This window comes from Diorhabda carinulata, chromosome 1, assembly GCF_026250575.1.
Source record: "Diorhabda carinulata isolate Delta chromosome 1, icDioCari1.1, whole genome shotgun sequence".
Classification (NCBI taxonomy): domain Eukaryota; kingdom Metazoa; phylum Arthropoda; class Insecta; order Coleoptera; family Chrysomelidae; genus Diorhabda; species Diorhabda carinulata.
The window spans coordinates 27,833,013-27,848,808 of record NC_079460.1 but is presented as its reverse complement, the minus strand read 5'-3'; the positions used below and the strand labels follow the sequence as shown (position 1 = coordinate 27,848,808).

Sequence of the window (15,796 nt, the reverse complement as noted above, 5' to 3'; positions counted from 1 at the left end):
TCTTCTTTCAATATCTACCAAAATATTTTAGATTTTCTATTAATAGAAGTTGAAGTGTAATGATTCAATACTTACTCTGAACTGGACATCAAGAGGTTTCCATAATTCATCTTTTTCATCAGTATTAGTATTTTGAAGAACAGATACGTATCTAGGAAAAGTTTCTCTGCAAATGTTAGTTTCTCCACATTCAATAGCTTCCACTAATGCATCATGAATAAAAATGTATTGTTCTTCTGTCTGTACCAAAAAATTTCGTTGTGCACGAATGTGTTTTAAGAATCCAAAAATATTGACCTCCCCTCTGGCTCTAATTTGCCTAAGCATGGCGTCTAACACAATATAGGTTCCTGTTCTTCCAACTCCAGCGCTACAAATTTTCATATAAAATGTGAAAATCATAAATCTACTAAAACAAAATTAATGAATAACAACAAGTTCTACCATAAGTAACTACCTGCAATGTACAACAATTGGTCCACTATCCTGTGAATTGGCTGCAGATGACTTCTTTACAAAATGGATGACAGGCAATGGATGATCTGGTGTACCATGATCTGGCCAGTTGGTATAGTGATATTGATAAACAAGTTTCTCAGCAAGTGAATTTTTCTTATTCTTAACCTAGAAAATGTTTCCGTCTTATATTTTACTTTCATAATTAATTAGCTTATATATAATTACATTGACTCTAAGGTGGCGAATTGAAAGAGTTCTAACTGTGTAAGTTGCCATAATATCTTCTTTAACCAATTTAACTTGAATGACTCCATATGTTTCAGAACCTTCTTTTGGCCAGTACATATCACATTTCCTCTGAAAACAACAAATATTAAGAATTGCATGAAAAATATTACAATTGATGATAAATAAATTGCATATTTCAAATAGAGCAATCTAAGAATTCAGCTGATCTACGTCAGAATAGTGGCCGTGGGGTGCATAATCCTTTTTCTTGTATGTACCCGCGTTAGGTTTTCCTGATTTTTTTTTGGTGGTGAGAGTTGTTTTTATTGTTTTATGGCGTTGTGAGGGCTTCATAGATACCTTTTAGATCTATTTCAGTGGGACTAATAAAGCTGAAACTGAATTTTTTTTAGTCAATCAGCAAGTAAGCTTTTAAGCAAAATACAAAATTTAGAACGCTTGTGTTTGTTTTGTGCCTAAATTAGGTAGTTTTTTTGGACTTTACTTTTAACTGTTGCGTTCAAGTATAAATATTAAATGTTGAGTTTTTCAAACATGAGTGAGTATTTTTTAAGATTACAAAGTGATGATTCAGCGGCAACTAAAAGTTATAAAGAAAAACACTTCAGGTGCAGTTGGCCTACGACTGTGATAAAATATGTTTATATAGTGCTATATTTTATACCTATTTTATTAACGGTGAAGATGATTTTTTAGTACGTATAAATGTAAGTAATAAAACAAGTAAAATATATGTATATACTATTTTATTCAATATTCTTTTAAATATTATTTTTCGAAAAAACTTGTGGCGTCATTTAAACAGTTGTGACATAAATATTTTTTCATGATTGAAGATAATCTATTTATTCCATGAAAAAATGTAGATCTTTATCCACTAAATTTCCAATTAGAAACAGATAAAAAATATAAAGAGACTGATTAATCAGTACAATTGAGAGACAGAGATTGATTAGGACAGTAGAAACTGGAACAATATCATCTAATAGAATTGTATCTTCACCCCCTTGAGTACAAAGTGAAGTTAAGGGTCACTTTTCAAAGTAGTACTACAGTTTACTACACAGCAAAATTCTTCCCAGCTTAAATGAAATTTTCAATGAATAATTAAAACTTAGATCTGTGATATATTTGTTTAGTGATAATGTAAACGAATAAGAATGTACTAGAAATCCTGTAGGTGCTCTCTGAATGTTCAAAGTTATAGGTGTTTTATACCTCATATATTTGATTCAAATCAACGAACTAACTAAATATTGTTATGCCAGGCCTTAATTTCAACGGGTACTGGAAGCAGTTGTGACCACTTTCAGTCTGTTCATACATAAAATTTAAAATCGTGTGTTAAACCCGTTTTTCACACTTTATTTGCCATCTAACACTGCATAGTCGGAAAAAAAGCATCAAATTCACGGGAGGAAATTTCGCGCTTCTTTAAGAAGGCCTTTCGTAGTAAAACTGAAAATCTACACACAGAAGCTTATGGCAAAATAATTTGCTTGCCCCACGGCGGCTATTTTTAAAGGGGTATTAGCTCATTTTGACAGTTCGTTAGATTGCTGTATGGAACAATTATTACACTCATTTTGACAGTTGGTTAAATTGCTCTACGGAACAATTAAAGCAGTTAAGTAAAGAATATATTTAAATGGTGATGTAACAAAATAAAAGAAGCAATAGACAAGAAATTATTACTTAATATTAGATATAAGTTTATCAGAATGTTGAAAGATGTCAATTCATGTAATAAATTTGGATCAGATACACTTAATTTAGATGAGTGTGCCTGAAATTCAATTTTCGGCTTTTAGTATGTGTTGTACTTGTAAATTACGTGAGTTATAGTCGAAATTTCTTAATTTCTATGCTCAAGGTAACCTAAAATTAAGAATCAAATAATATAAGCAGCAATTGTTGCACAAAATTTGTTACCACGTAAAAATTGCATAGCTCTATACTAAATGAAATAAATACAATTTTACCCGTCCTCTTTCAACCAGGTTGGTAATCATCACAATAATGGTAACTCTTTGTTCCCACACCATTCTCCAGAAACAGTCAAAAGTTGAAGGTAGAGGTCCTTGTGTTCCAATGTACGCTCTGTTCATTTGGAATCCATCGATGTAATTAGCATTAATGTAAGTGGAAATCTTCTGGCCTTTCATTGTCAATAAGTGGACACGGGAGTGATCGTCTACAAACAAGTGTGATAATAACTACATATAAAACAAAGTTCTGTCCATCTGTTTGTGATAAATTCAAAAACTGAATGTGGTTCATGTGATTTAGGTTTATGTTTGTTCAAAGTTTTGAGCAGATTGCTTGTAATATGACGATAATTTTGGGAATGTCCGAAAAAAATGAAACAACCTAAGAGCTTTTATTGAAAACACTAGTCTTATACAGTCGTTTGTTGTTAAGTTTCAGGTTCATATGCATAAACCCATGATTCTTCGCCTGTCGCGATCTTATAGACGTCTTTTGAAGCACATTGATTGAAGTATTTCAGCATGAGTTTTTTTAGAGATTGTCAAATTATGCGGTATCCAACATGTTTACTCAATAGGGTATTTGCATGGTTTGAGAGAAAATAGTTTTAGATAGTCTAAATACAACTTCTATTATATTTTTTCTATTCTTTGTTCAATATTTGTAGACAAAAAATTGATTGAAAATTCAAAAATTTTGTAGGTAGTTTAAGCATTTCAGTACGGCCGTCTTATTGTATGACGTATATATATATATATATATATATATATATATATATATATATATATATATATATATATATATATATATATATATAATAAACTCTTAACATATGATATAGAGTAAATAAGACAGTTATTCTGTCAATTATTCTAAAATAAGTGTTATTATTAAGCTTGATTAATCTGAAAAATGGTATATAAATCGAGTTTTGCGCCAGGATGTAAAAATACCTCGACTAAAATACCTGTTGAAGTTTTTTATGATGCCAAGAAATTCAAATATATAACAAAAATGGTTTGGAAGTGTTGGTCGTTTTGACGATTTTGCCAGATCATTTTAATGTAAGTAAGATTCAAATTTAACTTATTTCAATATTTTGTAGTAATTAAAATTATTATGCTTTTAATTTTTAACGTGATTATTTAATAATGTAAGAACTTAACCTATAAAAGGTTTAATCACTTTATTCTTATATATAGAAAAATGTTTCATTTATCAATTTCTTGTTCTGTTAGCTGTACCATAATTTAGGAGGTTACAGCAATGGTAAATTTGGAATATTAATATAATATAGGAGAATGAAGCAAAGAAGGCTATCTGCACAACTCTGCAATATCAAAGAACTGAATTTTTTTTGTCCAGAAACCTTTTTTGAACCGAAAAATGATTATAAGTATTTTCCTAAACTCTGCTAGAGCTTGTGCAATTGCTTTTCATTAAATTTGTTTGGCATTGATTATATGTTTGAAAGATAGTGGTGACTAAAAGAAGGGATGTCAAACAATTTAAATATTCTTCCTAAACAATTATAACAATGTTAAGTTTTATAATTTTAGAATGTTCAGGACATGTAAGGTCATAAGACATTATGACACTTTGACAAAGTGACAACAATAGGAGAGAAGTTTATAGTTACCAACAGTAATAAACTCCTGAATCAAATATAAAGTATATAGATTTAATGTCGTGATGACGTTTTTACAAGTAAAAGATTAAAAATATTGATAGTTCAGTCAAACATAAATGTACAACTTAAAGCCACTTGACATAATGCAATACAATGTACAAGAAATTGCACGCAAGTCTCTGTAAATAGTAGAAGTAAACAAATCCCTAATCTCAAATTTTATCTAACATTTTGTACCTAGTTTAACAATGAAAATAACAAAGCAAAGTTTCACGAAATTCAGCTAATTTGTTAAGCTAAAAGTAACCAGATTTCAACTTGGACGCAACAAAAATGGCACAAAACCAATGTCAAAATCTTGCATGGAACAATCAGATGAACTTCATCTGCGCATGTTTTTGATCAAGAAATATTGCGTTTGTATTGTATCATGTCAAGCGGCCTTTACAGAATATGTTGATCTACACTGACAACAGATTCAATGCAAATTGCAAGAATGATTTAATGTGATACTTACAAGCAATTATATTCAAATATCTATTCTTCGGTTTGTTGTCTGGATGCTGTGAATGTTCAGAGCTGTTAATTTCATTAGATGCTTCGTTCTGAATGCTTTCATATTCTTTGCTGAATCCGATATCACCATCAGCATGTAGTTCTTGTACGTGCCTGCTGAAAAGTGATACTGGTATTGGTCCAGTGTAATCAGCAGTAGGTTCAGGGGTAATATTCCAGTCTAAAGCTGCAGCAGAGCATTGAGGATTGTCTAAGTAGTAATATGGAGCACGAAAACATTTTCTGGAAAATAAATTAAATAATTAACTGTATTTTAAAAGTGAAATATTGTATTAAAATACCAAAGACAATTGAAAATCCTACGATCGAATCTTCAATTTTTATTTTACCTTAATCTTTTCAACATTTCCAAAACAGGTGTGAGATTAATTTTCGACTTCTGTGAGAACATCCAACAAATAATAACAACGATAGATATTTAAATGTAAGGAAAATATAAAATCACTGTTAAAAAACTTAATCCGTGAAATAATTTGTCATGAACATAAAACACGTCATAAATACCAATGATATAATATTGAATAAACATTTTTTATTGCTTCAAGTTATTTCCTATTCATTCAAAAAATATGAATATGTAAAATTTACCTGATTCTTTCGTATATCTCTATTAAGTTTTTTTGCAATATCGTTCTCACTGCTTGCATTTTATACTTATGTATAATAAATGGATGTTATCTGCCTAATACCGATTTTATTAGCCCTGATTAATTGATTGTTTTGTTTTAAGATAAGAAGATAAGGATATGTTCATAGAACTGATAAGATTAAAACTGTTGCCGTATCTATTGACATTGATAAGGTGGTAATTATGATGACTATCCTTATTTGTTACTTTTAGTAAGCAGGTGCAACACACTGTTAAGGATTTGGGGCCGATATGCTCTATATTTCCGCTCTCGGAGCGGAACCTCTATACTATATTTATACGATTTGATGATCTGCTCCTCCAACTTAATTAAGAAGTTTGTTGCTCGTATTTGAGTCCTAATATCAAAATCATATAAAGCTGACAAATTAAAATGCAACAGAGAGAATCAATTCAAACCACACACCTTGCCTTCATTTTAATATATAAACATACAATTGACAGTTATAAATTGTATTATAGAATCGTGGCAGTTGAGTTTTACATAACTATAATATTAAGATATGAGATTAATATTTTTTTAGTAATACTAAAATCACATATCAAATAGAAATGTGATATTCAACATAAAATAAATATATGAAATACAAATTCTACAACGTTCATACAAAAAAAATATCAAATGTAATGTCATAAAAACTCCGTTAGTTTCTTTAAAATATTGGAATTTTGGATTATATAAAAGACAAATAAATATATTTTTTTGATTATATACTGTTTTACCCCGATCTACTAAAAATTACTACAGAGTATTTGGAAATTAGTTTTTAAATAAAAATACTAATTCCAAGAAAAGAATATCACAATGTAGTTTAAAACACCTTACTTAACATGAATTCATATTATTCTAAGGTTAACAAATATCCAACATATCCAAATTCTTGAGATCAAGAATGAAATTTCCTCAATATATTCTCCAAATTTTATAATTATAATGTTCTTTCAAACTACAGGGCTTTTAGCACACAACTTTTTCAAAAAAAGGGACTTTACAGACAAAACATGGAAAAAGGGACCTATCATTTTACTTATAAATATCAATAATAAATAAATGAGTATTTTTTTTATATATAATCCCCTACCAAGTGTAAGCCGGCTAAGAGAATACCTGAAATCAAGCAGTTAATAACATTTTACATTTGCAGTAAATTGATGGCAATACAAGATTCAAAAAATCTATTAAAATGCTTATATAGAATTCAAGATTTCCATATTTTATCTAGATTATTCAAGCTCTTGCCTGATCAAAGTTTTTCTTATTTTTTTTTAAATAAAGATATTAAAATTCTGATTTGCATACCTTGATTCATTCAACAGAATAATATATTATAGTTAATTAACATTGCCGCAAATAACTGCTATACGCGTTGTGCACATTTTGATTAATAAAAAAAGGAACCGTGTTAGTAAGAAGTGTACTAACAGATATATTTGTGATGACACAATTAGTAAATGACGATTGTAACCGCTGACTAAAATAATGGGACTTTTAAGAACCTCACTAGAAGTGCTGAAACTACAAACATTCCCTTTCTTTTATATTTATACCTTCAAAAGTTATTTTAATATTTAAATGAATACCTACTTTTCTCCACAGAACATATTCGTTGAGGAACCTCAATATTGTATTACCACAGGATAAATAGTACTTAATTAAAGAGTATTATTTATCTATTACAGCTACGATCCAAAAATCTATCAATTTAACATACTTTCCAAAGTTAATTTTAAATGGTTGTATAATCAATCATCTGAGCTAAGCTTATAAATTTTTTACGTTCAAAGGGTTGTAGATAATAATAATCAAGTGAAATATTATGCAGAATAGAACTTATTGCTTTTTAGAACAATTATCAGAAGCTATATGCTGAAAAATTATTTACAAAAACTTACCTCCAAATAAGAAATCCTAAGCCTGCTACCAGTAAAGCCAGTGATGCACAAAGAACTCCTGCTAGTATACCAGCTCCTAGTTCGTTCGTAGTATGAGACAAGTAATCAACAACTTTATCACAGTTTCTAGAGATGTAAATATGTGATGGAACTGACATCTTTCCCATTACCAGTCGGTGTGTTCGGTTGCTTCTAGTTGAAGCTTGGATTTCTATTTTGTAGTCTGCATTTGGAGTAACATTTTTTCGAGTATACTGAAACATTTTTTCTATGATATTGGGAATATTGGTTGGGAATATTACAGCAAATTGATATTGAACTGAAGGTGCAAGAGTGGCTATTTATAAATTTGGAATTTCTGGAATTATTGGTGATATTCATAGTACCACTAGAAAACACTCAATATCTGAAGCACATTTTAATAACCAAGTTTTGTCATCAGAGATAGAAGATAAATAGCATAATTGTGAGTATTGAAATAAGGGCAGTAAACCATGTATTTAGTATGATGTAATATTTGCTATGTTTAAGGAATCATTGTGCCAGAAGACTGAAATTCAATACTTACTGTTGTTTCTAAATGGTCCTTAGTAGTTGGAATGGTTATGTTATCATAAAGTGTATTTCCTAAATTTATATATACATAGTAATAGTCTATTGAGTAGTAAAAACTAGAAGGTCTCTCCCACTGTATGTAAATGGTCTCATTAGCCTGGCAAGACAAGTTTAGAATCTTTGGAGGGCTCGGGCCACTTATATCTGTAACAGCTATTTGAGAGTCTGAAGAGTAGCCTTCATGCTTTTGTGTAAAAGCTTTCACAAAAATTGTGTATTCAGTCATAGGTTCTAAAAAAAATACAACTTGACATATATAATGGAATAAATTTGTATTTTATTTATTGGTTGAACATTATTCAATTGTTTATATTTTACATAAAAACTAAAACTAAAAAATGCTGAACAATTTCATATATTGTACAAATATAAAAATCTAACTAACTGATTTTTTACAAAAAATGTTATAAGCCTGCAATTTTAATGAAAATTATTATTGTTGAGCATGAATTTAAAAAGAAGAAAGTCATAATGTGCAATTTTCTCATTACTATTAATTTCATGCTTAAGCTAAGTTATAAGCAATAAAATATATAGTGACATTCAATAGGTAATGTGTTTAATTACAGAATAAATTAATATACATGTCAACAATGAAGGATTCCTCGATGAAGGTTGAGCCAAAATTGAATGAATGGAAGTTTTGTAGACCACTTTTTTATTTTTAGTAAATTGATAATATAAAGTTATTCTTTTAAGATAAAATGTGTGAAACATTGATGGTTTTGTGTATTAGATTTTGAATCATTTTGTTGTTTTTTTTTGATAATTTTATAATGAACTAAAGGGTTGGCTGATATATAAATTAGGTGAAATTGTATATATTTTGCACTTGACAAATGTTATATTAAAAACTTTTGTATCAACACATTATGTATCTTCTAAAATACATATTTTATAAATACTACTCAATAACATGACTAATTTAATTTCATAACTATATGTTTAGCTCATAAAATAGATTTAATGCAATTTGGCTAAAATTCAAGTATTTTGAGTCTAAATACAAAACATTCATTTGAGTTATAAAACAATGACAACATTTGGCACTCGAAATCAATTATTAAGCATAATTTGTAATGTATTCTATAATAGATACTACTTTTTGAGAAATCATTTGCTAATATAAAACCCTGCTATTATTATACCATGATTATATTATATTATACTAATAATGACAGGTCTTCATTGAATTATTTGACACAGCACTTATAATCATTCTTATAAATAAAAATGGAACATGAATGAAAAATTAAGAATTCTAAAATGAAGGCCCTATCTAAAAACTATTGTATCACCTAGGTTGCAGGTAATAATAGATTGATAATAGATTTATCATATAGAAATGAAGCAATAGCTTTTTTAGGTTATGAGTTCAATGAGGTCGTGTTTAGTTTATCAATGTTTTACTGAACTTTCAATTGATTGATTTATAAAGGAGAGGAATCTTATAGAACTATGAGGCTTTCATTAACAAAATATATCAACATGAAATTATGATCATATTCAGAATAAATTGATGTCAAATAAGCTGTCTAGTTTTTAGTAAAATATGACATTTACTTTGTATAAATGTTGATCAGAATGTGTTATAATTTGAGGATTACCTCACTTTTCATTTTTAAAGGTCTCCTGAAAAAGCTTATAAATGAAATAATACAATTTATACTTACTCAGTCTAGTTAAATTGTAGTAAATTAATGGTTCATTGTAGGGTATTTTATCAGGTTGAACTTCAGTAAAGTTGTTATTCATGTAATATACTCTGTAACCCTCAATAACTCCATTCTTTTTCAGAGGATTAGCCCATTGTAAATATATGCTGTTAGAAGTATAGTCCAAAATGGTTAAGTTTCTCGGCTTATCTGGGACTGTAACAGTTACATTATTGTTAGAATTGCTTAAAATTTTCTTATAATCTGATTCGAAATTATTAATAGTAGTTGAGTAATCTGTTGTAGAATCTTGAGCGAATATTTCGCATATAGCAAAAACAATATAAACAAAGGTATAGCCCATCCCCATTACAGAACAAACATTCACACCGGGATCGTTAATTATTAGTTCACAATCATTTTACACTATGATTTACATTTGGTCGATACATTATAAATAAGATTTTATGTTTACAAATAACTTCAACCGCATATCAATTTATTAATTAAAAGTTCACAGGAAACCAACATTAATGTTTATTATGTAGAACACCACCCAACAATATCCGTGACAGAACACGTAGTGGAGGGGATCAAAAAGGGAGCCATGAGACAAGACACTGTTGCCGAGTCCACACTTTTAAAAATATAATCGGATATTGATTTAAATTTTCTGCTATGGTGAAGGATCAGCCTGTTTTGTTGCGATTATATTTTTTTGTTTTAAATAATTGATAGCAATACAAATAATGAGAATTTTGACGATATTTCATTTTCTCCAAACTTATATGTTATTTATAACGCAATTATTAACCGAGTGTTATCAAATAAAAATAAATAGCCTTAGCCTATTGGTTTTGAAGAGATATGAATTTGAAAGATTATGTTTTGTTCAGAATTAAATATCCAAAGCTTTATTTCAATATATTTTTGTCTAGAATATTCTTTCTGTAATATTTTATGTTCAATTTTATTTTAACTATCTAATATACGAATAGCTATTAAATACGTCAAAACAAATGTAGCTCAAAGTATGTGAGCTTTATTATTATATCACTTTCACCGATTTTGATAGAAATCTGGCAATGTCCAGTCGGAATATTCCTGTTTTCACATAGCTGCGTTAGCGCAAACGTTTTGTTGACAGATAAAATCGCAACTTGAAGAACTTCGATTAGAAGCAAAGCCAGACCAGCAATAATCTTTGTGTCGTTGACCTGATCAAAATTTGGTATATCTTGAAAATTTTTATGTATTAATTGAATTATTCATTATAATATTCATTTTTATAAGGTAATACCAACTTCAGTATTCAAGTATTATTGTAAAGTCTAGTTATTATTACCATGGATTAAAAAAGTATTTTTAATTTTCTCACTTTTATAGAATACTTCTATGGCAACGACACAATCTTAATAAGTGTCTATAGATGTCTCTGCAACGATCGACTTGAGTAATTGGAGCGTAATGAAAAAATGATTCCTAGTATTTGAAATAATACACTTTATATAATGTTGAGAATATTGGTTATTCTATTTGATGATAGTCTAAAAACTATTCGTTTATTTTAAACTAAATTATGTACATTTTTGCGAATGACAGAGAATTAAATGTGATAATAAATCTAAATGGTATCAAATTTTGTGCAAAGAAGCGTTAAGCAAGGATATTAGTATAGCTTTTAGTTTGAAGATACTCTGCGACAAGTTAACGTCTTCACCTTTCAAAGAACACTTCTCGAGAAGATGCACTATTAGATAGTCGTTTGACAAAAGTCTATTCTGATTGAAGTCAAAAGTGATATAAGAATAAAATTGAAGTATTTATTGAATTCAAATATGTATGCATCCGAATATTATTCGGTACAACTATGTATTCGAAATAACGTCAATGATACGTATTCGTATTTTTGGTTTGAAGCCGCGATCACACAAAACTGTTTAGCAGCCGCTTCTCTCTAGCTGCTGCTGATAATATTGGTCACATTCAGCGGACGTAGGATATAGCGCTATTACTACCTATCGGTAACGGTTACAATCGGGAACATGTTGAGCGTTTGCTGTCAACACTTCTTTTTTTTATGTGTCTTGTTAGTTTATGACGGGTATATTTTCGAAATAGAGGTTATTTTGGTTGCTTTCATTGAACTTAACAAGTGTTACAGAACACAGTCGATTCAACAAATTTCACTCCGCTACCGCTACCTAGTAGCACAAATTAAAAGAGAGTGTTGAGTTTTAGCGTATGTTATACAACAGTTGCACAATGGTTTCGTCCGCTGAATGCGACCATTGTCAGCAAGCATAACCAGCGACTGATGAATGCCAGCGGGCTAGTGTTTAGTAGTCGCAGTCAGAAGTTGAACATATTCAGCTTTTCAGCGCTGCCTGGCAATCACGTAATCTCCACGCTGGCGCCAGCCAGCCACTATAACCCCTAATAGCTTACAAGTGACTGGTGAATTAAAATGTGTCTAGCTGGTTTTATTTAGCTCCGTTATACTGCATTTTTTAGTCCTGTGTTTGTGATTAATGGTGAATATGATTGGCAGCAAATTATATTAAAATAAATGCCAAAGATATTACTTTACAAAAGAGATATGTACGTTTACGTCATTAATAGCGTATTAAATAAATGAAAATAAAATTATCATAACGTAACTTGTCCATTCCCCGGAGAAGTTTTATAAAGGACCAATAAAATGGGTGGCGAAGTTTCTTCTTCTTCTCTTGTTTTTCTTTCTTGAATTCTTGAATAGATCAATCTAAGAAAGCAACTGATCTAGGTCAGAATAGAGGCTGTGAGATTAACAATCGTTTTTCTCCTATGTACCCGTGCTAGCTTTTCTTGTATTGTTTTTTTTGTTTAAGGTGTTACGAAAACTCCATAGATACTTTTTAGATCTATTTCAGTGGAGCTAATTAAGATTAAGATGAAACTGAATATTTTTTAGTGAATCTTCAATTAAGCTTTTAAGCACAATACAAAATTTAGAACACTTGTGTTTGTTTTGTGCCTAAATTACGGTAGTTTTTTTGCACATTAATTTTATAGTTATAGTTTATATAGTGCTTTATTTCATGTTATTAACTGTGATTATGATGATTTTTTTAGCAAGTATATCAAAATGTATGGAAGAGACAAATGAAAATTCTATATACTAGTAGGTATTACCTATTTTAATCAATGTACTTCTAAATAATAATATTTAAATTAATTAATATTAATATTTTTCGAAAAAACTTGGCCGTCGTTTGAATAGGTGTGACACAAATCTTTTTTCATGATTAAATATACTCTATTTATTCCACGAAAAAAATTTGGATCTTTATTCACTAAATTTCCCATTAGAAGTATAGATACAAAACATGAGGAATCCAATTAATCTGGATCAATTATGGGTCATAGATTGATTGCGGCATTAGTAACAAGAACAATATAATCGCTTTGCAAAGTAGTACTACTCAGTAAAAAGTAGGCTTCTGAGATTGTGTGAAGTCAAATAAGTTTATTGGTAATTGTCCTCTCAACCAAGCATAAAAAATTAATTCCATGATCATGTTATGTTTAGTTATGTGGCATTACAACATATGTAGGGCCGAATTTGAATAGTAAATGATATCACATGGATGCGTTTTACCAACAAGGACTAATTCTTATTTGTTACCTGATTTACTGTTTAAACCCACCTATATCAAATGTTCCATGATATAGACGCAGGGGGTTCCCTCTTTTGGAATTCTAAAAATTCAATACAACAGTTTGTTTGAACTATTTATGGACGTACTTGTACAATAAAAAAGAAAAATCAACATTCACTTTATCTTCACTGTTTTTTGGTTATGTGAACTTGTTTACTAATATTTGATATCACCTGCCGTTATAGAAATATTATTTTGGTGTGTTTTGAACATTTTATTTTTGATTTTCAGCGATAATACAGTAGATCTTACGATAACATTAATGTACTGTGCTTAATATTAAAGAAAAATAATTTAAATCAATTTCCGAACTTGAAACTGTGATATAATTTAAAGCTTAGTATTCATGTAATGTGTTATGCAGCATAAATGATTTAAAGTATTTAATGAGGCAAAGCTGCGCACAATTCATTTCTAGTCCTTTCCTGCTTTTTGTTGAACATGGAACCAATGTTGCATTATCATCAGGTCGTATAGGCTTTTATGATAATACAAGAATCAACGATTGCAAGAAAATTACGTGGATATTAAAGGACTAATTTATTTGCAAAACGAACCGAAGCCGATTTGCTATTAGATTTAAAATAAAGGAGTTGAGCGGTCCATAAGAAGTTGTGCGTGTGTCTAATATAGATTTTGGAAAGTTGTTACAAAGAGTAACAACTCAGTCAATAAAATTGATAATAGAGTTATTTATCCGTCCCACTTTTCCATAATTAAAATAATTTGGTAAGTAATAGTTAATTTGTAAGCGTAACATGGGCACTTATTCTTGCGTTCACCTTTCAACTAAACATTCCTTTAATAGCTGCTCTTGGATCTCCACCACTCACAGAATGCAACGTCGCTGCAATTGTGTAACCACCGTCCACACCAATTGCGTTACATGTTGCACATGTAAGTTTATACGACTTAGATATTGCTAGTGAATTCGAGTAGAAGACTGCCAAAACCAGATTTTATTATAACACACCTGTCAAGAAATAAAAAAGGATAGGCCAACTTCATATACGAAGACCGTTGACATTTGCAGTTAACACCACTATTATAATATAGATACGGCTTCTAGAGATAAAGTTTATCACAATATATATCCCTTGTACTTTTCTGGACAAGGGATACATTCAAAATCGACCAACCATACGATGAGGCACGAAATAACGCATTAAAAAAGTAATAAACGAAATATCAATAGCTGAATTGAACTTATTAAAAAGGATAGCTAATTTCAACTCCTATTACCTATATATATATATATATATATATATATATATATATATATATATATATATATATATATATATATGCATAGATGCATCTAAATGTTCTTGATTTTAGGTCTCTTCTGTTTCAAAATTAGTTTTTTTTGATAATTTTTAAAAGAAAGATAAATTTTGACGTTTCGACTTTTCTTCAAGTCTTTATCAAAATATGATATTGACAATGACAATTTGCTCATTTATATTGATCTTTAGATCAATATAGATATATTAAATTTATTAGAATTTACTAAATAGAGCTATAAATTTTACTTAAATTATTTAGATCTTTTTTATCCTTATTTAGATATTTATAATGAACGTGATCTATAGATCAATATAAATAAGCAAATTGTCAGTATCAATATCATATTTTGATAAAGACTTAAAGAAAAGTCGAAACGTCAAAATTTATCTTTCTCTTAACAACTATCAAAAAAAACTTATTTTGAAACTGAAGAGACCTAAAATCAAGAGCATTTAGATGCATTAATATATCAAAAGGTCTAAGAAATAGGAAATTGAAGAAATAAGTCTACTGTGACCTAAAATTAGGTATTAAATTAAAAAGTCAATTTTATCACCGTCCTTTCGGAGTCATATCTTATGATCTTAATTTATAAAGAGCCTCCTTGTAAACTTTACCGCATAAGTAATATAATCATCTCGAATTTACAAATCGAGTTTTCCTGAAAAGAAGGTTATTAACACGTGTGTCTCACACTGGTTAGGGGAAGTCGGGGTAATGGGGGCCCCCTAAGCTTATTTGCTATTGCACAATTTTTCTCAATAAAATTTTTAAAAATACAGTAGACATGAAAATATTCTCTTTAATATTCTATATAAATATATTCCATATTAATATTTCAAATAACAACACAACATGAAAGTCAAAAACAGGAATAGTCATGTGGCTGGGTAATGGGGGCGTGGGGCCATTATTTCCCCTGTCCTTTTTGTTCAAACGCAATAGTCACAAACAAAACTCTTTTGTTTTTCCACCGCCGCGCAATCTTTATGTGACCAATTCCCGCAAAAGATACATCTTAACCAGATTTTATTATTTTCTCCGAATTCACCACAAACTAGGCATATTTTTTGGGCAACTATATTTGCATCCC

At 29.5% G+C, this 15,796-nt stretch overlaps 1 protein-coding gene across 1 annotated transcript in view; it reads right to left on the bottom strand.

The window, feature by feature from the left end:
* Positions 1 to 15,796, bottom strand: part of LOC130903962 (tyrosine-protein phosphatase 99A) — a 451,000-nt gene that overhangs the window by 13,510 nt on the left and 421,694 nt on the right. The window contains exons 7-14 of the mRNA XM_057816426.1: positions 9,734 to 9,931; positions 8,014 to 8,291; positions 7,446 to 7,699; positions 4,845 to 5,125; positions 2,691 to 2,902; positions 685 to 816; positions 458 to 624; positions 76 to 370 (exon numbers count right to left, since the gene is read on the bottom strand). Coding sequence (XP_057672409.1) covers positions 76 to 370; positions 458 to 624; positions 685 to 816; positions 2,691 to 2,902; positions 4,845 to 5,125; positions 7,446 to 7,699; positions 8,014 to 8,291; positions 9,734 to 9,931 — 1,817 coding nt within the window. The remainder of the gene's footprint in view (positions 1 to 75; positions 371 to 457; positions 625 to 684; positions 817 to 2,690; positions 2,903 to 4,844; positions 5,126 to 7,445; positions 7,700 to 8,013; positions 8,292 to 9,733; positions 9,932 to 15,796) is intronic.